Raw genomic sequence first — 24,164 nt, 5'->3', positions numbered from 1 at the left:
AAGTAGAAGAGCAAGAAAAGAATTTTAGTTTCAAATAAGCATCAACCAGGGTGCGAGGTGCGTCACAGGCCGTCCACTGAGAGGCCACACAGGCAGGAAGGAAGCCCACCGCTCGCGTAGCCGGGCAGAGGCAGCCCCCAACTCACACACGGTGCTCAGGAGGCCCGGCCAGCACCTCCTGTCCCACGTCTCAAATTTACCTGGTAACTGGGGTCACCGTCTGGGTTATTTCACTGATATTATGCAAAGGAAAGATAAACTTGTCTTTCTGCTAGGAAGGGGTTTTGCATCTTGAAGCCTGACACCTGCTCAAGTTAGGTTCCTGTCCTTCCACAGAAACTGGGAGATGGGCAGAGAGACGGCTCCCAGGTCCTTGAGAAAGAGGCCTCTGGGGCATAAAGCTGGCAGGTGGCTTCTTTAGGTTCTAAAACGGATTTACATACACTTCAAAGAGACTGAGAAAGAACTGACAAGTTTTCTAAAGTAAATGTTCTAAGGGGGAGAGAAGAGTCTCTTCCCTCATTTTCAACAAGGAATTCGGCCTCTTGTTTTTCACCTGTAATCACCCTGACAGCCCCTACGTGGGAAATGAACAGCAACAGCGGAGGGTCACCGCTGTCCAGGTAGCTGGGCTGTCCCTTGCAGACTGAGGGGATGCAGGGTGTAGTTTAGACTAGAGTGAGAGTGGATGGCCAGCGTCAGGCAGGGCTGTGCGGAAGGGTGCCAGGGTGGGCTCCGGTGTCACGTGGGTGTCTGTGCTGATGAAGCTGAGGCTGGAGAGGGTTTCTGAAAACTCAGGATTAATGTCCTACAAGCAGAGAGCTCACCTGGCCAAGCTCAGACAGCCCTACTCTCCAGTTTAAGCCCACATGTCACAGGTGGAAACTCCCCAGAAAAAAGGATTTGGGCAAAGCTGAAACTGACTGGGTGCTCAGGGCTCACTCTCAGATCCACCTGGGAAGACAGAGCTCACAGCCCAGCGAGCAGCCAGGGAACCCGGCTCCCCCAGCCCGAGTCTTTCATTCAAGGACCCAGCAGGCCCTGGCCCAGCCCAGTGGCCTCAGGTCCTCTGGTTTCCTTGGGCTGGGCGGGGCAGGTGCTCAGGGCCTGGCTGGAACCTGGGAGCAGCAGGAAGAAGGCTGCTCGCTTTTATTCTCTAATCCCCTCTGCTGCCTCCTCTTCCTCTGCCCTCAGGCCCCATCCCTGCTTCCTTCTAGAAAGAACACACCCACTGTTCAGACTGTTGTCCCAGGTCCCGCTCCTTTCACATTTTTTTGTAAATCTATTTTTATATATAGTGGCTAACATTTGCAAATCTTAAACTCCCAAATTTATCCCTTCCCACCCCTTCCCCTGGTAGCCATAAATTTACTAAGTCTATGAGTCTGTTTCTGTTCTGTAGATGAGTTCATAGTGTCTTTTTTTTTTTTTAGATTCCACATGTAAGTGATCTCATATGGTATTTTTCTTCTCTTTCTGGCTTACTTCACTTAGAATGACAATCTCCAGGTCCATCCATGTTGCTGCGAATTGTATTATTTTATTCTTTTTTATTGCTGAGTAGTATTCCATTGTATAAATATATCACAACTTCTTTATCCAGTCATCTGTCAGTGGACATTTAGGTTGCTCCCATGTCTTGGCTGTTGTATATAGCATTGCTATGAACACTGGGGTGCATGTATCTTTTTGAATTAGAGTTCCCTCTCACATGGGTTTTTAGTTCCTTCTCCTCAGACATGAGAGAGAAACAGAGACTGACACACACAGAACAGGAGAGAGATAGACTCATCCAATGGTTTTCCTGGAAATCCAGGACAGTTTTATGTTTTTTTCTCACAGATGGTCCAGGATCTACTTCGGATCCACGTCAGCAGGTTAAAAAGGCAGGTCCTTGGGCCCTGTGCACTTCCAGCATTGCACACGCTGGGGTGGCCCAGGGAAACCAGCCTCCCCTGTGCAGGAGCTCGAGAAAGAGATGGCCTGCTTGGGGAAGGGGTGCTGTCCTCTGAATCTGCCACTTTCTGGGTGGGTGACCTTGGGCAAGCCACCTGGACTCCCTGTGTCAGAGAGGGAGCACTGCACGGCAGTTGGAGAGGGCGACGTGAGAAAACGTATTCAAAGGGCCAAAGTGTAGAACAAGTGCTGCCTGGGAATCTGCCCTTAATCATCCTGATGTTTGGAAAATACTGAGTCCTCTACAGCACCAAGCTCTCTTTCCCCATTGGCTGGGCCCACTGCCAGTCTTCCTTTTAAGGATGTTCACAGGAGACTCCAAAGGGAATTCCAGGACCAGCCTTCTCTGGGTGAGTGCATGACCCGCCCTCGTCTGCGCATGCTCGCACGGGGAGCCAGTGACGTCATCTGCACCTTGCCCAGGTAGGAGGAGCTGCGTCCGCTTCCTCCACTAGGGGCGCCGTCGAGGTCTCAGTGCCCGGGGTCCTTGGGACTGCCTACGTTCCTCGGGGTCTCCTGATCTTGGGCTGGGGGCTCGGAGGCGGATAGTAGCTTCAAGTCTGTTAAAAAGGCTTCAGTCTCCCACTTGGTAAGAGTAGTCGTGTTTGGAATATTTGTTAATGGAGAAAATATACAAATACAAAAAGCCACAATGGAGTCACCAATGCTTTCAATGAATTTTTATTTTATAGATTAATAACAGAATCTCTATACCCATGGTAAATGGTAAATTATGCACGTGGGAAGATAATTAATTTACTCTCCAGAGACCTCCTGGGGTGGGGTTGTGTGGGATGGGGATTTTAGGGCCTCTTGTAATTCCTGTTTTCCCCATTCTCCACCCCTGTGCACCTCTGCCCTTGCTCCCCAACCCCCACGCCAGGTTTGTAAGAAAAACTCCAGAGGGAGACTCATTTCGGGGCCACCTGTTGGAGATGAGGGTCTTCTGGGGTCTAAGATGAGAGTTTGGACCACCCTGAAGAAGGGCCTCTCGGAATCAACCCCCAAAGGGCAAGTTCTGTAATGGGACCAGCACCAGAGCAGGGAGGCGACAAGGTCTGGGGAGGTGGTTCTGTGCTCCCGAGTCATCAGGAGGAAATGCTCAGGCGATGGGGTGTCGTGCAGGGTGCGGGTCGGTTTGGGAGGCACTGAGGTATCCACGTGCTTTTTATAAGAGGCATGTTTCAGCTCTCCCTTCTGCAGACTTCAGTGCCCGGGACGGGGCGGGGACCCACAGGGCTGATCCCCTGTGTACCTGCGCCCTTCCCAGGGGACAGGGTGGTGGTGGAGGGTGACTGCCTTATTCTTGCCTCTGTAGAGACTGCGCGAGGGAAGTCTTCTCTCCCCTTCAGTATGGGGGAGGGGGCAGGCTGCACCTTTGGGTTTTGAATTCTGGCCTCCCTTGTAGGGGCTACCCCAGTACCTTAGAGGCTGTTGTACAGAAGAGGCCCTTGTGAAAATAAGGGAAAATCACCCACAGGAGAAGAGCAAGGGCTACCTATAGAGAGCAGGCGGTAGTGACGGAGGGGCTACCATCCCTTGGTTATGGCAGAGACTCAAAGGCAGGCAGAGTGGCAGAGCCTGACAGCAGAAAAGGGGAAGTTTCAGGGGGGCCCTGATTAGAGGTGGTTGATGTGGGGAGGCTGCAGGCCGGCTCACTAGAAGCCGGGCGTCCCATGTGACTGGCCAGACTGTGTATTTGGCTTCCTCTGGCTGGTCCTAAGGCAGAAGAGCACGGGAGAGGGGGACAGACATTAGGGGAGCTGTCAGTTACTAACCACAGCCCGGCTCTTCGGGGCCGGTTGTTACTGGGATTATTGTTCGGCTTCCTGTCCTGGTTACTCTGGATAGAGAGTGGGCCTCCTGGGCTGGTTGCTGCAGATAGTGGGTCAGAATTCTGTCTGTGACTATGGTCTGGCCATTGTCTGTGTGTCCATTCAGTCCCTCGCCCCCTCCCCACTCCAGGTGATCCGAGCCCCCTGCAGGGGATTAGCTTGGGTGGACCCGGATGAGGGAGGGCCTGGCAAGGCTGGACCTCACTGGCTGATGAGAAGCAAGTTGTGTTTCAGTGGAAAACTATGAACCCCCTGCAGTACACGCTTCAGGGCTGGGTTACTAGTGCAGCCAGGTTCATTACCTCTTTGCGAGAAACTGACAGGCATGTGGATTGTGTCCAGTCAGGTCGTGCTTTGACTGGCTTCCCTCTTGGAAAAACCACTTTTGTCACCGTTTGTAATTCACCCCAACAATCCCTTTTCCACCCAAATCTGTGCTGTTTTGCCTTTTCCTTTGATCCGGTTAAAACACCTGCATGCATCCCTCTTATCTTTAAAATACGTGTTTATTTTTGTATCTGTGCGACAGTCATGATTTTACCTTTTTCTCAAAGGTATCTTTAAACGCTGTGTGTGTGTGTGTGTAGATGGATGGTGGCAGGCGTCCCTGGACACCAGATACAAAGCAGCGTGGCCTTGAGAGAAATGAAGGGCTTTGGGGTTGAGCTTATCTGTCAAGAGAGGCTTTTTCATGTGGCTCCTGGGCAGAGCAAAGAAAATGGTGGCGAGGTCCTTCCTGTGGATTCTTGTTTGACCCTGGACTTGATGAAGATTAAATGTCTCACCAGCTCTGACTAAGTGTGCGTCTGTGATTGGGAAGGGGTGGGCTGAGGGCCAGATTTCACTTGGTGTGGAAAAATCCAGAAATGTGAAGTTCCCTGCATCCAAGATGCTGGGGCCAGTATCCTGGCTGCTGGATCTCGGAGGTTGGTCTGGGCTTGCTGGGAACAATCGTGCAGCCGTGCACCTGCGCTGTAGACACACTGCAGCTCTGGTGGGTCTGGAGAAGTGGTGCCCAAGGCAGTGCTAAGAAAGGGAGGGGCACAGAAGGTGAGTTTAAGGATCGTGTTTCAGACGCCGAATGACTAAAAGTGGCAGCTATAAACATCACAACATAAAAACTTCCCCAAATAATCCCCAAATCGAACTCTGTGTTCCCGAAACCCTTTCTGGAGAAAGAAGGGTGTGCAAGGCAGTGTCGTGAGTGAGGATGCGGTCATCCTTCCTGCCCAAGCCTGGGCCTGAGACCTGAGCCAATGTGATGGGCAGGGAGTGGGACCCGCCAGGCGGATGATGATGAAAATGATGAGTTACCAGGAACTGGGGTGGGGGTGGGGTGAGGGGCAGGCAATGAGCCACCGTTGGGGAGGAGGGCTGGAACCTTGGCTGGATGGCTCAGCTGAGACGCTGGGACCATGGCAGCTCAGGGAGGTGAAGGAATGACGTTGCTCCCGGTGCACGTGCTCCAGTGACTTTGGCTGAAAGACCGAGGACTTGGAAACACACAAAAGGCGTCTGTGGGCACCTATCAGAGAACTGGCCATTCTATCTCCTTGAAGACCTTCCAGGTGTGGGTTGAGGTTTGGGAACCTGAGATCCCTCGGTGCTGGAAGGAGGTCTTTGGTCTTGGAAATTGAGAGACTGGATATACAAATGGACAATGGCCAAACAAACAATAACCCCTGAAACAATTGGTCCCAGATGGCCAGAACTTGATTAATAACTGACGAACGCCCTAATTTCTGTCCTTGCTTCCAACTTAGGACCATCCAGAGAAAGCCAACTACACGTCCCTGACCAGTCACACAAGGTGCCCAGCTTCGAGTTAGCCAGCAACAGGCTCGTCAGGGCATCCCTGGGGCCTTCTGTTTCCCATGATACAGCATTCCCACTCCTCCACCTGCCTTTGGGTCTCTGCCAAGACCAAGTGATGGTGGCTCACTCCCTTGCCACAGCCAGCTCTGCATACATTGCCTTTGCTGGTTCTCATTTGAGTGGCCTTTGTTTATTTCCACAAAAGCATGGCTCTGACCTATGATGAAACCTAAAACAAAGAGGGCAGGGTCCGCTCAGAGGGCTCCTGGCTCAGAGATCCTCCCAATTCCTGAAACTCCTGGGGTTGGAGCCAGATTGGGGGTGGGGGGGACAAGAGGCTTGGGGGACAGTTTTAGTGGCTCCTTCCTGGGGCCTGATGCCAGGGAGACAGGAGGAGGTGTTGCAAGAGTGGGGGTCCTGACTGCTGCTTTAGGCTCCCGGGAACTTTGGAAAGCTGGGAACCCCTGAGAGCCAGCTGCTGAGTCAGGGGTCCCCTGAACCTCACAAACAGAACTTCGTGGCTGCCGGCAGTGAGGTGGCCCTGGGTATGTGCAGAAGGTCCAGGACTGGAGAAGGAGACCCAGGCCCACGAGCAGGTCAGATAACCAGCCAGGTGTTGGCGGTGTGACAGGTGTTGAGTTTTAACTTAAAAAAATTATTGGACATAATTTTCCATTCAGGGAAAGGTGGCAAGAATATTAAAAAGAATTTCCAAATCATTCACCCAGATTCCCCAAATGCTAACATTTTGTTATGTTTATTTTGTCTTTCACTGTCTCCCCTGTGTGTGTGTGTGTGTGTGTGTGTGTGTGTGTGTGTGTTTGTATTATTTAATCACTTAGGTTGAAGGCACATCTCTTTATTCCTAAATGCTTCGGGGTGTATCTCCTGGAAGCAAAGAATTCTCTTACGTAACCACAGCATGGTGATCAAAACCAAGCCCTTCACAAGGACACTGTCATCTAATTACAGACCTTACACAGATTGTCCCGTTCGTCCCCATGCTGCCCATTGGAGCTGAAGGTCATTGTGGCATTTGCTTGTTCTCAGTCCAGTCCCCAGCCATCGGGACCAAGTCACCATCTTTCCCTGTGTTTTACAATGCTGACACTTCAGGAGGGTGTGGGTGGGGGGTTCTGGTGCCGCTTTGATGAGACCCAGGTTTGTCTGTTCGGCAAGACCGCGGGGACCAGCTGACCTCCTCTCAGCCTCAGGTAAACTGACTTTGAAGCCATGTGGGCGTCTACACGGGGCTTTGTATGTGGTTCTGAGATGAAGCTGTGCCCCAGGGGCCGCAGGCCAGGGGTCAGCGGGCCGTCTAGTAAAGAGCCCGGACGCCAGAGGAGACGTCCTGCCATCTCTGTCGCAATCGATGGGCTTTTGGGGGCTGATACCAGTGACCTGCTGATGTGCGTGATGTGGCTGAGCCCTGGGTCCTCACGGCTGAGATGAGAGGCCCGTGTTGTGGAAAACATTCTCTACCCTGAGTAACTGGGACGTCAGGACTTTCCTCAGGGACAGTGCCCTGCTCATCCTGCCTCCAGCCCAGGTCACAGGTGGACTCCAGTGGCCTGATGCTGGCTTGGCTTTGGCTCGAATGGATGTTCCATGCCAGGTGTGGTCCGGAGCCCTCTGGAACTTTCTGGAACCTACGTATTGGGTGATGAACATTTTTTGTCCTCACTTGCTAATAAATCAGTTTATTCTGTATGTGTCTAAGGCAAAGGCTGGCTTTAGACTTGCTTTCACTGGAACCTGGTGGCCAGTGTGGTTGTGGAGCAGCCGGCGTCACCGTCTTCAGAGTCTCCTGTCATCCGCCAGCTCAGTCCTGCCACCGGACGGGCTTTCGCAGGCATCAGTTCTCTATCTCCTTTCATGGGAACCGGGGTGCACGATGGGGCTGAATGTGAGTCATCAGAAAAAGGGGTCCGTGGGGCCACCCTGCCTCTGCAAGGCCCCGTCCCCCAAGGCCAGGCCAGGCCCCAGGATCACTCTGGCAGGTGCGTGGGGATATCTGCGGAAAGGCAAACGGGCCCAAGTCACCAACTCTGACTTCCCGCCTGTTTCCCATCCCCCTCGCCTCCCGCTGAGGTCACGGCCTTTGGAACACCTGGACCGGTTTCCTGGCCTCTCTGCCTCTCCTCCCCAGATGCCTGTGCGCAGCCAGGAAGCAGCTCCCGCAGGTCCCAGCCTGAGCAGGGAGAGGGGCCTGGAAGGAACCGGGTCGGAGGCCTGGCAGGGCTGACTTGACCCTGAGCCAGTCGCCTGGGGCTCCATAAATCCCCTCCAACCGTGGGAGGCTGGTCCCAGCCCCTGGGGGGTGGGGTGCTGTGCACCTGGGCGAGGCCCAGGGCCCTGGCGGCCAAGGCTGGGAGCAGGCAGGCCCCTCCTCCAGCGGGGAGACGCAGCGCTGTTTGCAGGGGTCTCACCTCCCACCGGCCGTGTCTCCTGACACCTCGCGTCGCCCCACCTCAGGCTGGTTCCTCGTGTCCCGTGCGCCTGTGAGTCGCGGTTGGTTTTGGTGTCGTTGCCGACATTTACCAAGTTCTTTCATCTTGCCCAGCGCTCTTCCAGGTGCCCGTTTAATCCTAAAACAACCCTGGGAATTGTTACTGTCCCGATGGACGGGGGAGGAAGCAGGCACAGAGAGCTCGGGAGTCGTGCCCGGGGCCACTGCCTGGTGGGGACTTGTGGTCACCTCTGCCTTCAGCGCGTTGACCTCCGGGGGCGCTTCGGGAACGTCCATCAGGCTGGGTGGACCCAGTGACCGCCGCTGCGCCAGGGCTCCCCTCGGGAGCCTGCATCTGGGGGCTGCTCAGTGTCAGTGCGCAGACGCCACTCCCAGGGCCCGGCGGGCTGCGCGTCGCCTGGTGCCCGCCACCCGGGGTCGCGGTGAGCGGGGGCCGTGCTGCGCGGAGCCTGGGACCCGACACCGATGCGACACCGACCCTGGGGGGCAGCGATCAGGCCAGACGGGGGCTGTTTGGGAAGGGCCTCTCGCCTACCTGACCTCGGAAGGCGTTTTGCCTTTGGCCCCTTTCCACCTGGCAAGAGCCTCAAAGAAATTGGCTTCTTGGTGGAATGTGATCGCTGGGCTGTCAGAGTGATGCATGGGCTGGAACAACAACACGGTAAACAAACCCACCCCATGTCTGCGGGGCACACACTGTTCCGTACTGATCGGCTCTGCTGCTACATGCCGGGCGTTAGGGGACGGCTTCGGTCTTGTCGGAGATGGCTGCCATCCTTCTGGCTGGATTTTAATCTCCTGAGAAGGTGGATGCTCACCTGATCCGTGCTGTCCGTCCCCTCTCTGGGTGAACGTCTCAGCTGCCCCCTCCACCCTCAGCCCTCCAGAGTTATGCAGTGTCCTGGCGCTGAGCGGGCCTCTGTCCTCACAGCTGCCCCCAGCGGTGGGGATAAGGAGCATGGGCTCTGGACCCAGAGGGCCCAGGGGGACGCTGTGCTCCAGCCCGGGCTGCTGCTCCTGGGTGGCTGAGGGCAGCAGTAGTGAGCTGACTCACCATTCTGGGGGCTGGACATCGCAGTTCAAGTAGTCCGCAGGCCCAGGCTCCCTCCGGTGGCTCCAGGGGAGGACCCTGCTTTGCCTCTCCTGGTGTCACCAGCCATCCTCGGTGTCCTTTGACTTGTGGCTGTCTCTCCTCATACAGCTGTCTTCTCCTTTGAGTGTCTGTCTGTGTCCAAATTTCTCCTTTTCATAAAGATGCCAATCATATTGGTTTAGAGCCCACCCTAAGGACCTTGCTTTGACTTGGTTGCCTCAGTCAAGACCCGATTTCCACCAAAGGTCACGTTCTGAGGTTTCAGAGGGTTGGGACTCCAACATGTCTTTTTGGAAAAGGACAGTTCAACCCGTGTTACTTTCGACAAGTGACTTGACGTCTGCATAGCTTGGTTACTTTACCTGCAGAATGGGGCTGTGACTACACTGTAATGCTCACTGCGAAGGGCCGTTGGGACGATGAAATAAGTGGCGATGGAAACCAAGTGCTTGGAACAGAGTCAGTGTCCTGGGAGTGAGAGCAGCTCCCGCCGTGACCCCCTTTTCCCAGCTGCAGAGATGCGGGGGGTTCAATGTCTGCCGAGGGTGTGAGGTTGGATTAGGAACCCAAGTTGGGCTGGACCCAGAGGTGGCTCTGGGAGAGGCTGCTGGCTGAGACCAGCAGCGCCCTGTGTGGCTCACCGCAGCCAGAGAGGACAGAGCCTGGTCTGGAAAATGATTTTCTCCTTTTGCTTTTTCGAAGAAGTGTTCCAAAGCCGGCAAGGCTCGAAAACTCATCGGTGAGCAGGGGAGGGCTTCAGCCCTCAGTCTTTAAGCGGGTGAAGTCCCACCACCCACGGCTCCCTCCTCTACAAAGGGCCGGGGTGCCCTGGGGTGGTCCCGAGCCTCTTCCTACTCCGACACCCTGTGGGTCTGCGGTCTCCAAGCACGAAAACAAAACCCACAGTGCTCTGACCAAACAAGCCCCAGCTAACCGTTTGCTTAGTTCCACTAAAATTTGGCCCAAGATGGCCAAAAAGCTTGGACGACTCCTTGGGGCTTGTCAGAGGGGGCCTAGCTGGCTCTTTCTGTCTTTCAGGATCCGGAGGAGCCAGAGCTTGGGGCTGGGGAGCCTCACACATTCTGAGATCCCCAGAGGGTTAATAGCTGGTTGGCTGGATCCTGTGATCCTGGCTGGTTCCTCCCCACCCCTCGTCTGGGGCTGTGATGAAGTCTGGAGGTGGATTCCTCAGGACCCCTTCCTGGGGCTGACTCCTCTGGGTGCACAACTGGAGGGCATGTCTGCCCACGTGTGACCCGAACTGTGTCTTCCTGGTCACTGGGAGAGCGACCGGGATGAGCGCCAGTCATTATCCTCTTGAGCCAGTGATGTGGGGAGGGCGCTTCCTTGGAGTGTTAGGGAGGGGCTCTCGCTTCTGCATCCCGATGCTGGAAAGACAGGCAGGAGACCATTTACCGGCCTGTTTGCATCTCAGTCATTGTTTTGAGAAGCCGATCAGCTTGAAGTCGAGGGGAAATGCATCTCCTTAAAGCCTTTGGAAGTCTGTCAAGTACACTCTGGAAACGGAGCCAGGCTAACACAATGTACTGAATAGAGAAATAATTATGATTTGCTGTCGACACATCCTCATGTTATGGTATGTGACTATTTTTCCTAAGTATGGAATGTGTACCAAAAAAAATTTTGTTTGTCCATTTTTCACTTAGCAACCCTTTTTGATACAGAAGGAATCAGAAGAAATCGCACCCTAGTCCTGCTTCAAGTGTCAACACTTTTGATACCTCTGCTTTTACTGGGTTAGTGGAGCCAACCCAAGCCCGAGACGTCCCAATGTGAGGACCGCAGGCTCCCTGGGTGGGAACAGATGGGTGCCGACTGCCCGACCAAATCCAGCGAGAACTGACGTTTGAGCGTCTCCGTGGTGTGGAGGGAACTGACCTGAGCAGAGGACCCTAGCATCCATTACTGGTCAGCCAGCATCTCGCCTGTTATGTACATTGACAGTCATTTATTTGTCTTGATTTTTGTCATTTTCCTCCACCAGTGAGATCTCAGGGCCAAGAACAATGCTGGGCTTGGGGCAGGTGCTCAAAAACGTGTTAGAGAAATGAACACGAGGGAATGGGGGCGCGGACCTGACCTCGGTCTTTTCTCAGCATGCTGGCTGTGGGTTGGAGTCTGCTTTCCTGATGGACCTAATTAGATGCTGGGCATTAGATCTGGATGCTCAGCTGCCTGTGAGGCCCTTCCTGCTGAAGCCTGGCAGCCTCAGCCTGGCCTCTGTCTCCTAGGAGCCGTCCTCTGAGAGTCAGCCTAGGAACTTTCTTGCTCGTTTGCTGTTTCTCCCTGCAGGAGCCAAAGACGGGGCTGTGGAGGATGTGAGTCCTCAGGCAGCGGCTCTCAGCGCTGTCGGGCAGCTCAGAGACCACGGGGCAGCTCAGGGCACTGCCTGGTCCAGCCCCACCCACTCAGGTCTCCATGTGTAAGAGTGGGCCTGGCATCCGTGTCATGGGCAGTCGGGGGTGAGGACCACCACAAGAGCTTCTCTCAGATTTTGTCCACATCAGAGTCATCTGGGGGGGCTCGCAAAACCCCGTTGTTTGGCCCCTACTCTCGTTTCTGACTCAGTGCTCTGAGGTGGGGGCTCAGAGTCTGTGTTCCTAACAAGTTCCCAGGATGGGCTGCTCTGGTCCAGGCCACTTTGAGAACTGTGGCCCCGGGGCGGGGTCATGGCTGGCCCTAGTCCTCCCCAACCGGCATCCTCTGTTCCCTGCCCTGCTGCCCGTGGACCGTTTCTCCAGCCAGGGAATTGGTTTTCCTGTTGTACTGGTCTGCCCCTTGCCCAGCTCTGGGAGAGGCTGGTCGGGATGGGATAAAAAAAAAAAAAAGATTTTTATCTTCTTTTCTCAACCCAAAGGAGGTAAGAATGCTTCCAAAGGTGTTCTGTCTGAGGAGGGATGGACCCCCCAAGTGGGGAACTAGACACGTGGACACATTTGGGGGTGGCTGGGGCGTGGGCTCTGGGCTGCTTTGTATTTTGAGAGGCACGCTTGCAGGCGAGTCTTTTGGTGTCTCTAGGAACCGGCTAGCCCTTGGAGGGGCCCAAGGGGGCCCCAGATGGCAAAGCTAGAACACAGACCTGGTTAATGAAAGACTTGGTTAATCCAGGGTGGTTTGCAGAGAAATGGGGAGTTGTTGGCACTGAGCTGTGGATTAAGGTCTCTTTCCTAAAAGCACCATCCAGTCCACAAACTGCGTGTTGGTGTGTAACTGCCTCCGTCCTCCAAGCTCAGCTAGTGTCTCCCAGACCAGGTTAGGGGTGACCGGCCCCTTCCTCTTCCTCTCTGGGGGTCCACTGCTCACGGATCGTGGACCAGGGCTGGTGGCAGCAGCATGTGGTCAGTGACCCCCCATAAGCCCCAGGGGCAAATATACTAATGCTGACAGTGCCGGGCGAGGTGGGGTGACCGGGTGAACACACGGAGCGGCATCTCCTGTGAAAGGGCGATGAGGAACAGCGATCTTCTTTGAGACTCACTTTGCCTGAGGCCCTCCTTCCCGCTGCCAAGCCCGCTCAGCCCGCCTGTGACCGCCTGCCCTGGGGCCCTGAGTGTCTGGAAGACGACAAGTCAGAGTTGGGCCCAGCATTCAGTTTGCACACCTGTCGGGAGAGCTGGCGGGTGACCATGCCAGACGGGGTTTCTGGGCGGCTTATGTAACCTGACAGGCGGATGAGAAGGCCGCGGGTGCGTCTGGGCCCTGCAGGAAGATTCAGGCACCATCACCGCTTCCCAGAAGCGCGGCGCTCAGATGTCAGCGGCGCAGAACGTTCTGTGTGTCACTGAGCGGTTATTAGAAAGCAGAGTGAGGTCCCATGACTCAAGGGAAGAGGTGCCTGTAGGCTGGAGGGTTTGCGGAAGCCGGGTTGAGGGGTACCAGGGTGGGAGGTGGTGAGATGCTTAGTGAGGGGTGGCCAGATTTGGGAACGTCTCTTTCCATTAGGAACAGACTGGGAGGCTTTGGGAAGTGGCGTCTTCCCACCACCCTTGGTGAGCGGACACGCGGGCTGGTTCTCAGCAGCAGACCAATGGCACGGTGAATAATCATCGCATTGCTTATTACAGCAATCAAATCTCTGTGACAAGAAAACCTCCTCTTTCTGACTCTAAGGGAAAGGAATGTCTCTGCACCCCCCTCCCCACCCCAGAGTAGAGAGCTTGGCTCCACGTCAGAGAGTGGCCTGGCAGTGCCTTGGGAGGTGGCTTCTAGGACAGGCCATGTTGCTGGCGCTGGCGTGGCCCCCACCCAGAGGCGGAGGGCAGGGCAGAGGGAGGTAGGGGCAGGGGGGACAGTGGGCCTGGGATCAGAGCGGGCAGGGCCTGCTGGAGCCCCCTTAGCCCTCGGCAGAGGAGGGCCTGGTGGTCTGGGAGGACGATGTGGGGCGGGGAGCTCTGGGGCATCCAATGGCAGTGGGGCGGGGAGTCGGGGAGGTGGGGGTCCCATGCGTAAGCATGACATGGGATGAGCGTTCAGCCAGCCTTGTCCATGCTCTGGGTCCCCTGGTGGACCTTAGAGTTCTCATCCCTTCCAGTGTCTCAGTGAAACCAAGGGGAGGGGAAGGAAGCCAAGGAGGGGCTGGAAAGAACAGGCCTTTCCACAAGGAGGATTGATTTTCTCTGAATTGAATAAAGTCTCTCCTGTAGCCCCAGCGTCATTAAGGTGCGGACTCTGAGAACTGGAAGGAAACTTCGAGCTTATGGGAGGCTGAGTCATGGTCCCCTAAACATGCCAATGTCCTGATCCCTGGAAGCCGTGATCCTGGTACCTTAGATGGCGAAAGGGAGTTTGCAGGCTGTGATTAAGCTGTGGATTTTCAGGTGGGGAGATTATCATGGATTATTCAGGTGGGCCCCAGATAGAGTCACGGGAGTCCTCATCCGGGGAGGCAAGAGGGTTAAAGGGGAAAAGCCACGTGCTGATGGGAGCAGGGGAGAAAGGGGCAGTGTGCCGGGGGCCGCGGGCCAGGGATGAGGACAGCCTGTAGGAGGTGGAAAAGTTGAGAAAAGGATTTTCCCCGGGAGCCTTCACAAGGAGCGCAGTGGTGGTGTTTTAGGTCACTGCTGGTGGTAACTTGTTACAGCAGCAAAAGGCAACACAGATACAGAGCTCACCGACCTCAGCGCCCTCTTGTCACAGAGGAGGAGACCGGAGCCCACTTGCACAGCTGTTTCCCTCTCTAGAGTGTTCGTTTGTAAGTAATTTCTGGGAAGGGAATGGCTTTCTTCCTGACTCTATGCATCAGGCAGAGTTTTTCCTGTTCTGGTCCCGATGCCTGGAGCAGGCTTAGCATTTTCAGTGTCATGGGGTCTGATTGCTAAATTGATCCTCTAGGTTCTATAACCATATTTTCTTGAATCAAAATGGAAGAACTCTGATCTGATAAGAAGGGGTGAATTTCTGGGGATAACCTGGCAGGCTGTCCCGTGAAACCAGGGACAAGTAGCCTGCGTTGATGCACCCTGTCCTCACCTCCAGCACCTTCCTCACCTCCCCGTACCCTCTCCTCCACATCACAGGGAAGGAACCCATCACAGGGTTTTCAGAGGATGCTGTTCATGTCTGAATCAGACCAGAGTTTGAAAAAGGCCTCCTGGGTCTGAAAAACGAAGACTCATTGCTTCCACCCTTGCAATAAACATCCTGGGTGACTTTCACCTCAAACCTCAGAGGATTTCGAGATACCACAGAACATTCTGTGCCTTGTTTATTTCCCATCAGTTGGTGGAGAAATTGAACTGATGCTGGGGTGATAGTGGGAGCAGGTCCGTGGAGGCCCTGCAGGGGACGGAGGGACGCAGGGAACATTGCCTTGGGGCTACTGCAGGTTCGGTTCTGGACCAGCGCGATAAAGCGGATAGAGCAATGAAGTGAGTCACACTAATATTTTTGTTTCCAAAAAGTCATGCTTACACTGTTAAGTGTGCAATAATAGCATTATGTCTAAAAAAATGTACATACCTTAATTGAAAAAATACTTTATTGCTAAGAAACGCTAACCATCATCTGAGTCTTCAGTGTGTCATGAGCTTCTTGCAATGGTAACGTCAAAGATCACAGTTCATCATCACAAATATAGTAATAATAAAAAGATTTGACATACTGTGAGAATTACCGAAATGTGAAACAGACACCAAGAGAGCAAACGCTCTTGGAAAAATGGCGCCAATAGACTTGCTCCCAGCAAAACCGCCCCACGTCTTCAATTCGTAATCAATGCAGTGGCTGCGAAGCGTAATAATACAAATCGGAGTAAAACGAGGTCTGTCCATGTGGCCACAGGTCTGGGGACTTACTTTTGGAGGAGTCATTTTTGAAAAGACTATTCAAACAGTGCTTGAGGCTTTCAGATCCAGTTTTCCCATCGAAAAAAGTGAGGTTATGTAAATTCCTCTGGCTGGATCACAAGATGAGCAGTTACCCTGCAGAGTGGCCAAAGGCGGATTGCGTGGTTTCACTTCCTCTCCTTGGCTCTATTAATGTGGGCTGCCCTGTGCTATTTAGGGCCACTCAGTATTTGCATGCCCCTCATCCTGGGATGATGATAGTATTTGGTGAGATCCACCTGCTTTGGGTGAATTCACACCCTTGAAACTTACTTGGCTTGACCCCAAATGTGCAGCTCACTCTTTAATCTTACTGTGTCAAAATTATGGAACAGAAACAAATATTCCACTTCAGTTGGCCCCTGGGAAAAGAATAAACATGGATACAATGTAACATTTACGCTTTGCCCAACACGCTCTGTTTTGGAGATATTCCCAGCCTTTATAAAAACATGCCCCATCACGAAGCTATACACGCACTAAATTAATCCAGCAAACGCACCTGTGCCCCCCTCCCTGACGCGCCTGGACGTCAGTTTGCTCTCCTTTAAACTGCAGGATGGATTTGACCAGCTCTAAGTTTCCATCTAGCGCCAACATTGAATCTTTCTCAGATTTTCTTTACCCATCTGAGTTGTGGCCCCTGAGAGTTACCTTCCTTGTTAGCAGAGGGATAAAACCAGGGTCATTGGGTCCTTTTGACTATGAGTCATTTGCTCTGGGGATGAAATTCCTGATTTCTCTAAGAGCTTCTGTATCTGCCTTTTCACTGGTAAGAGCCTCAATCTCTGAATAAATCAGATGGAACATGTCATTAGGGTTAGTAACATGGATTTTTTTCAGCACATTTGGAGAAGTGTTCTCCATCCCCCAACAGAAGTCCATGCAATCTCCCACGGCACCCGCAGGCCAGGCTCACCCTGCTCCGGGCTCTGTCCTCTCTGGCTCCCCGGGCTGCTGGTGAGGGGGGAGAGGCAATTTCGATGTTGCCTTTGGGTCTGTTGCGCAGTTGGGAGACATTCGTTTTATACAGACATGGCTTAGGACTGAGTTTCCATCTCCAGGGTGCGAATGATTGAGTTAGCCACATTCCACAAACTGGAATACAGATTTGGAGAAGGAGCCCCCTCCTTCACTGACAATTAAAATTCCTGTAAGACTGGGAGTGGGGTTCTGTGGGGGAAACATCAACTCTCACCCAGTAAAGCCCCAAGACCTCCTTTTCTCTTTCACGGCGTCGGGCAAAGGCCACATCACTTTAAAACCACCTCTCAGCTGGAAGTACGTAAGTTTCAGCGAGTCACAAAAAATAGGGAAACTTACACAGAGTTTCCTTGGCCACTTCCCCATCTGAGTGATCACGTACCCAGCACGGCAGCCCGGAGGGCACTCCAGCGAGGAGGGAAAAGGTGTGTTCACAGCCAGCCAGTTGGAGGAGTGACACAGAACCGATTGGGAAATCCCTGGACAACGAAGATATAAATTCCTGCCCGTCTGCTAAGCTTCCACTGAAGGTGACAGGCCTGGCAGCCCTCCCAGGGGAGAAGCACCAGGTGAAGGATGCGGAGCTGCAGGTAAGAGGGGAGGGAGCAGGGGACTGGGAGTCAGGACACCTGGGCGCCGTCTTTTCTGGAAGGAACCTCAGGAGGCTTTCCTGATGTCTCTGGACCTTAGGTGCCTCCTCCAGGGGACTTTCCTCATCTCTGTGACCTTCTCTGCCTATGTAAAGGTGACTTTGACATTTTGGGGTTTTGGTTTCTCTGCCAAAAAAGGGGGCTGAGTCAGAGGGTGTCTAAGAATCTTCTGTGATCGGAGGTGACAGGCAGAGCAGATGTGGAATCGAGTAAGAGGAAAGGAGCGAGTCAGAGGGTCTGTCTCCACCTCCGGGATGTGCACTGAGATCAGAGGCTTCTCTTTGGAAGGACATGGGGCACTCTGAGATGGCATGCTTTCTCTTCTGAGGCACATGTAACTTTCCTAACGTCCGGGCTGTTAGTGCTGGTGAAGCTTCCACCTGCGCTGCCGTCTTGGAGGAGAGGCAGGCAGAGTGAAGTTAAGTGAGTCCTGGAGGCTGAAGGGTCCAAGTTCATGTCCTGACTGTGCCTGTTTCTGTGTGATGTCATGCACGTGTTCTCATGGTAACCATCTTTTCAAAATTCTGTACTCCAGCGGAGGAGTACCACTGGACAGAGATCGCCCACCCGGCGGCCAGCAGCTCACCCGTAATCAACAGGACGTGTTAACTTACCTTTATCCCTTGCTTCATTCCTGGGAAGTAATGCTAAAACTGGGCATGATTCTTTAAAAAAAGATCATTTTACCCTTGATTATAATGAAATAAATCACGCAGTTTCTTTCCAGCCTCCGGACACCTCCGTGTCCCCATGTGTACATTGCGAAATCGATGGCGAGGATCACAGGTGGTGGGGGGAGTCAGGGAATCAGAATGTCACATAGTGCTTTAGCACCGCCCTGGGGGCAAAGGTGGCGCAGCCTAAATGTTTGCTCTCTCTGTTAGACAGCCTCTCGCTGGAACCCCACTCCCCTCGGGTGGCTTTCCTCTTCCGGGCACCCAGCTCCCTCGGGAGCCCCGGCCCCAGCTCTGCCTCTGACTCGCTGTGATCCTGGTCAGGGCTCGTCCGCTTGCAGCTTCCTCGCCTGTAAACTGAGCCGTTGAGGGACCTGACCCCCCAGTCCCCCCGGCAGCTCAGTGTCAGTGGCGGGGGTGCCGGGTGGTCCCTCCTGGCCACCCATCCTGCTCCGCCAGCTCACCCTTCCCTGAGCTCCGCCCTCCCAAGGGGCCAGGGGTCCCTCCGCACCAGCTTGGGGTGGGGTGGGGGGGCTCCCACATGCATGATAGAAGGGGTACCTTCCGTCAAATCTCATTTCAGTCCTGTCCATTCTAACTGCATGCTCCACTTTTTAGCCTCTTGATCATCCTAACAGGCAAGAAGGGAGCTTGGTTGGCCTCACGGGGGCTGTGGGGATGGTCCCCGCCCTATTTGTTCTCAGCTGGCCTGGGTCCCCTCCTCTCCACACCTGCCAGCAGGCCTTCCTCCCAACAGTCCCACTCCCACTGCGCCCCTCAAAGCCCAGCTGTTTGACAACCAACACCTGAGTGATCAGGATACACAGACCCCGTCCCTCCTCCCTTCCCCAGGACAGCAGAGTCGGCCTCTCGTGACCACACGGCCGGAGCAGCACGATACACAGTGTAGACCCGGGTGATCCAGAGAGTTCCCTGGGTGATGCTGATGCTGAGAACCACATCCTTAGGAGATAAGAGAAGGCTTCACGGCCAGAGGCAGATCAGCGGGAACAAGTGAACACATCAGTGTCTGAAACGAGACCTCGGTTTCCTATCATTTTTGTTCTCCACCCACGAAGGTGTCTTACTTAAAGGAGAAAGGAAGAGGGCAGGGAAAAGACGAAAGGAATGTGGGCGCTTCGGTAGTCAGTTGACGGGCCAAGCCCAGGGGAGTCACGAGGAAAGCAGTGCTGGTGTCGACCCCCTGGCATCTCAGAATCCCCTCTCCAGGAGATTCTCAGCCCTGGCTGAGCTGGAGAACCACCCGGAGAGCTTAAAAAACCTCCATACCCGGGACCAATTATATCAGGAACTTCGGGGGTTGGGGTCCAGGTGTAGGTTCTTTTCTCGTCACAGAAAGAATTCAGAGATGAGACACGGAGGTCAAGAAAGTAGAGTGGGGGTTTATTAAGAGGTGGACAGGACGCTCTCAAGAGGAGAGCAGGTAGGCTCAGGTGAGCAGCTGCCCTGAGTTTCTTGCGCAAGTTGATTACACAGGGTGTAAAAGTGGATGGGCGGAATATTCATTGGGGAGGGAAGGGTTTGGGGTCATGTTCCCTGATTTTCATCCCAGCTCCACCTTCGCTAGAGGAGGAGAGATTTTTGTTCTTATTTATTCTGGATCAGAAGTGTCATGGCCTCGGTGCATGATGGGTACCTCTGATCTGCAAGGCTAATTTTATTGTAATAAGGGCATAATGAGCAAATGGTTACACAGGGATGCCAGAGATTCCTGCCTTTCCCCACCTTTCTTTATCGGCCTCCAGGATGCTTGTCACCCCCAAATGTGTGATCTCTCATCAGTCCAGAGGTTCCTGCTTTTCTCTGTCTGCCCAAGGACCTCCATTGTTCACATGATGTGTGGTTTCCTGCCCCTTGGCCCGTGCCCCCATTTCTCTGCTCATATCTAGCTGTCTGCCTGCTCCAACAGGCATCAGCAGGTTTTAAATCTTCCCAGGCAGTTCTGTTGTACAGCAAGGCTGAGTTCCACTGCACCCACTGCTTTCTGTCTCTCGTGCGCCTCACTGTCCCACCTTTATCAGCTCTCCAGGGACTTCTCCCTGCCGAGCCTGTATTCTGAACCTGTCCCTTATCTGATAATCCTCATCAGGTAAACAAGCATGTGACTCACCAGTAACACGAACAGGAGAGACATCTGAGAATCTGTATTAAATTCCACCTAAATGTTTCTGGAGCATACTTTAGTTAAGAACCTGTTTCACATTGAGGATAAATGATTTCTAAACCCAAGGAGGTCAGTGGTTGTGGCATTGGATTATGGGCCGGAAGAGCCCAATTGAAAACCTGGATATTATCTTGCTTTGTGGCTTAAACACATAACTTTGTTTCTGGACGTTAGTTTCATTCATCAGGTGAAAGGGATGGATGGGAGATCGAGGGCTCTTTGCTATTTTAAAGAATCTCTGGAAACTATTCATAACACTCAAAATTTCCAGGCACTGTAAAGAGGAAATTTAAGAATACTTGGTCTTAACTGGGGATTGCTAGCCTCAGTGTAGTCAGGGGCCAGGCAGTAAGTCAAATCTGTGAGGCTGTGCGTGACAGGGACTGGGACCCACTGGGATGAGTTTGTCCCTCAGGAAAGACATTCAGTGAAAAATGACACCACTACCTTGGCTGAAAAATGCATACCCACAAGTTGAACTGGCCTGTGACCCCCAGTTTGTGATTCCCAGACTAGCTTTGACAACTTGTGACAATCTGATCATGTCACCCCTAAGTAAAAAGGATGAGGGCCGAATCTTGGCCCCACCACTTGGCCCCACTTGTATTTCCTTAAAGGAGTTATTTAACATCTATAAGCCTCAATGTCTCCATCTCTAAAATGAAAATAATACTATCTCATTTATACAGTACTGGGAAAATTAAAAGAAATTGTGCATGTCAAGGCTTTGCCCAGTGCCTGGCACATGGTGGGTGTTCAGTGTTAGCTGTCATCACCATCCTCAGTATCAACATCATCACCATCCTCAGCATCCCCATCATCACCACCCTTAATATCCTCCTCATCACCATCCTCAATATCCCCATCCTCAGTATCAACATCATCACCATCCTCAGTATCCCCATCATCACCATCCTCAATATCCTCTTCATCACCATCTTCAGTAATCCCATCATCACAATCCTCAGTATCCCCATCATCACCATCCTCAGTATCCTTATCATCATCTTCAACATCACCATCATCACCACACCATCCTCAATATCATCATCATCATCATCATCATCATTGTCATTATCATCAGATTACGAGTTTCTGACGTCAAAATTTCAGAAACCACTCTGAGAGGGCTGGGGTGATCAGGCACAGGGATTTAATTTGTCTTTGCTCTCAATCCGAGTATCTGCCTACTTTACTTAAGGATGAGCCAGTCCTAAAGATCAATGATTCTCAAATCACTGGGGGTCCCGGTAAAATGCAGATCATTCTGATTCCCTATGTCTGGGGTGGGGCCTGAGATTTTGCATTTCTCACAAGTGATGATGTCCATGCTGCTGGTTCATGGACCACACTTTGAGTAGGAAGTCTTTACAATATTCGGGACAAGGTTATTTTATTTGGGAGCAAAGAAGAATTTGATGGATAGCTTTGGATGTGTCCAAAATTTTCTAGAGCTAATATTCATCAGAATATGTTCTTAACTGTCTGTGGTTGGCAGAATTTTCAGATGACCCCCACGGACCATGCCTTATATGACCCCCTCCCCTTGAATGAGGGTGGGCGGGATGCCTGAACGTGCTGGGTTGGCATTCCCACGATTAGGTTACCTTATATGGCAAAGGGGAGGGAAGTTTTCAGATGTATTTTAGGTCCACGGTTAACTGACCTAAAGTTAAAAGGAAGGCCATCTGGAGTGTGCCTGGCTTAAACAGGTGGGCTCTTTAAAAGAAGGTCTGGAGGCAGAGTCAAGAGGTCATATGAAGTAGCACTGAGATGTTCCATTGGCCCTGAGGAAACAAATTGTCTTATTGTGGAGCGAGTTATGGGGCCAAAACCAGTGGTGGCCTCTGATTGCTTAGAGCGGCCTTGGCTGACAGCCAGCAAGAAGGTGGAGCCCTCAGCTGTACAACCCTAGGAGTCAAATTTTACCGACAGCCACGTGCACTTGGGGCAGGACCCCAAGCTTTGCTCTCTCCCTGTGAGACCCTCAGCAGAGTCCACCCAAGCTGAGGCCAACATCCCACCCACAGTGACGTGAACTAGCCTCGGGGAGTGGTTTCAGGTCCCTGAGTTTGAGGTTGTTGGCTCCACGGCAACAGAAAACGAATACAGTGTGCTAACGCTTCCCTTTGCTGTGTGTTCCGTCCAGGCCACACTGCGTCCAGAACCTAAAACATAGCTTAAGCCAGCACCCATTTGTTTCTGGCTGGTGCCATGTCACCCTGACAGGTGATGGCCCCTCACAGCCACGTGGGGCCATTTTCAAAAGGGAAGTTTTGGAGACAACCTGTTGGCCTCAGATTGTTTTGACTCAAGTGCTGGGGTGGGAAATTGGTGTTCCTCCGATTTAACAGAAGGAGAAACAGACGTTCAGGAACAAGGGCGTGGACCCATGGATGCTGGTAGACCTCAGCCTCCCATCAGGGGGACCTGACTGTCCATGTGGCCACCATCCCTCAACAAGGGCTCAGGGTTCATGGTGGCAGGAGAAGAGAGGGCTGGGGGGTGGGGCACCAGAAACGAAATGCCTGGAGGTGACCCACATCCTTCCTGCTTCCTTCCTGCTTTCACCAGTCACGTGGCCATGTCTAATTTCCAGGATGCAGAGAAGTGAAATCCTTTGTACGCCCCAAAGTAGCCCAGCTCCAGATGCTGGCAGCTCGAGTCAGTCTGCCACACAGTGTTGTTGGTGAGGCTGTTGGAGCGGCAGGAGGGGGAGGAGGCGGGATTGCAGATCGCCCAGCTTCAGGGAGCTGTCCTCAGGCCAGGGAACCAGCTGGGAGAAGCCAGGGGGAGCCCTGTGTGCGGGGAACGCTCCCCCCAGTCCTAGAGGAGAGTGGAGGGTTTCTTGGTGGGACTTTCTGGGTCCGTGGAAAATCCAGTCAGTCTGGGCTGTCTTCAGGCTGATGACTGGGGTTTCGTGTGCCAAAGGATTTCCCCACACCGTCTAGATAAAAATCACTTGGGTTTTCTATTGTGGCTAGTATTTTGGGCTTGACTTTTATCTGTGGTCATGGCCATGCTGGACCCAGGGCTGGGGACAGCTGCCGCCCACTGTGACCCTCAGAGGACAAGCCATCCTAGGTGGGCACATTTTCCCGAGGGTGGAAGATGATCTTTCAAGGCATAAAAGGGAAGTTTCATCAATTCTGACAACTGAACAGTTTTGGAAGGAAATATCTCTAAAACATATGTGTTGTGGTGAAAACTCGCTGCAAATCAATGTCACAAAAATGTGCCTTCAATAGCTTTTCTAATAAGAATCTCATTTGGCTAATAAAAAGGAAACTCCTTTTTATTAGCAAAGACGAATTTAACCTGCTCAGACATGTCCCTGTCTAGGCTGGCCTACTCTGTCTCTCTTGGGTTTATTCAGTCTCTTTTGGGTAGATGATCAGTGTTTTAGAGTAGATTCTGACCTCACCAGCCAGCCAGGACAGGGTCTGAGAGCAGGGGAAGCTGTGTGCCCCGAGCGTGATGGGGGGGCTGGTCAGCACCTGCTGGCCTGTGGGGTCTGCACTGGCTTCCATGGAGATGTCCCTGGACCTGGCTGGTCCCGGAGGGTCCTGCTATATCTATTGCTGACAAAGTCCGGTGGCTCGGAAGCCCGGGGTCTGGTCTTTCAGGGCAGTCAGCGCCCCTCGCTGGCTCCATGGTCCTCTGCATTTTGGCCATGGCCTCATTCCTCCCCTAACTGGGACTGGCCACCTGTGCAGGTGATACTCAAAATATTTACCAAACAGCAGGTCATTAGCACCCGTCAGAACAGGCGCTGTACTGCGTTGCTGGACCGTGAGGCTCTCAGGGGATCACCAGGAAAGGCGGAGGGTGGAGAGCTCAGGGCCTGAGTAAGTGGCTGTTGACCAGCGGTTAAGGAGTTATCTACCCCCGGACCCCTCTACCGAAACACGCCACGCCATCAGCTCCATCCTTCCGGAGCACCTGCATCTTGGGAGGGGCTCCTTTCTCGACCACGGTGGGATTCCTCTGGGCCCCTCAGCTTTCAGCTTCCCCTCTCTTCTACCCTTTGTCCCTTTGCACTCAGGTTCTGAACCTGGAAGCAGGGGCAGAATCTGCTCTCCCTGCGTGGACATCCCCTACGTCATGTCCACTTCCTTCCCTCCTTTCCGAGGAGGATTTGGCTCTTCCCCTTTCTTG

The 24,164-nt window shown here is 53.2% G+C and overlaps 1 protein-coding gene across 2 annotated transcripts in view; it reads left to right on the top strand.

Moving 5' to 3' along the window:
* The first annotated feature begins 16,885 nt into the window (after positions 1–16,885).
* The window catches only part of IL1R2 (interleukin 1 receptor type 2), a 28,606-nt gene continuing 21,327 nt past the window's right edge, over positions 16,886–24,164 (top strand). Inside the window, exon 1 of one of the 2 annotated variants that reach the window (XM_032469619.1) lies at positions 16,886–17,087. In XM_032469619.1, coding sequence (XP_032325510.1) covers positions 17,074–17,087 — 14 coding nt within the window. In that variant the 5' untranslated portion in view covers positions 16,886–17,073. The remainder of the gene's footprint in view (positions 17,088–24,164) is intronic. The other variant, XM_032469618.1, reaches the window with a different exon arrangement.

This window comes from Camelus ferus, chromosome 28 (genome assembly GCF_009834535.1).
Source record: "Camelus ferus isolate YT-003-E chromosome 28, BCGSAC_Cfer_1.0, whole genome shotgun sequence".
NCBI classification, from domain to species: domain Eukaryota; kingdom Metazoa; phylum Chordata; class Mammalia; order Artiodactyla; family Camelidae; genus Camelus; species Camelus ferus.
This window is presented reverse-complemented; position numbering and strand designations above follow the sequence as displayed.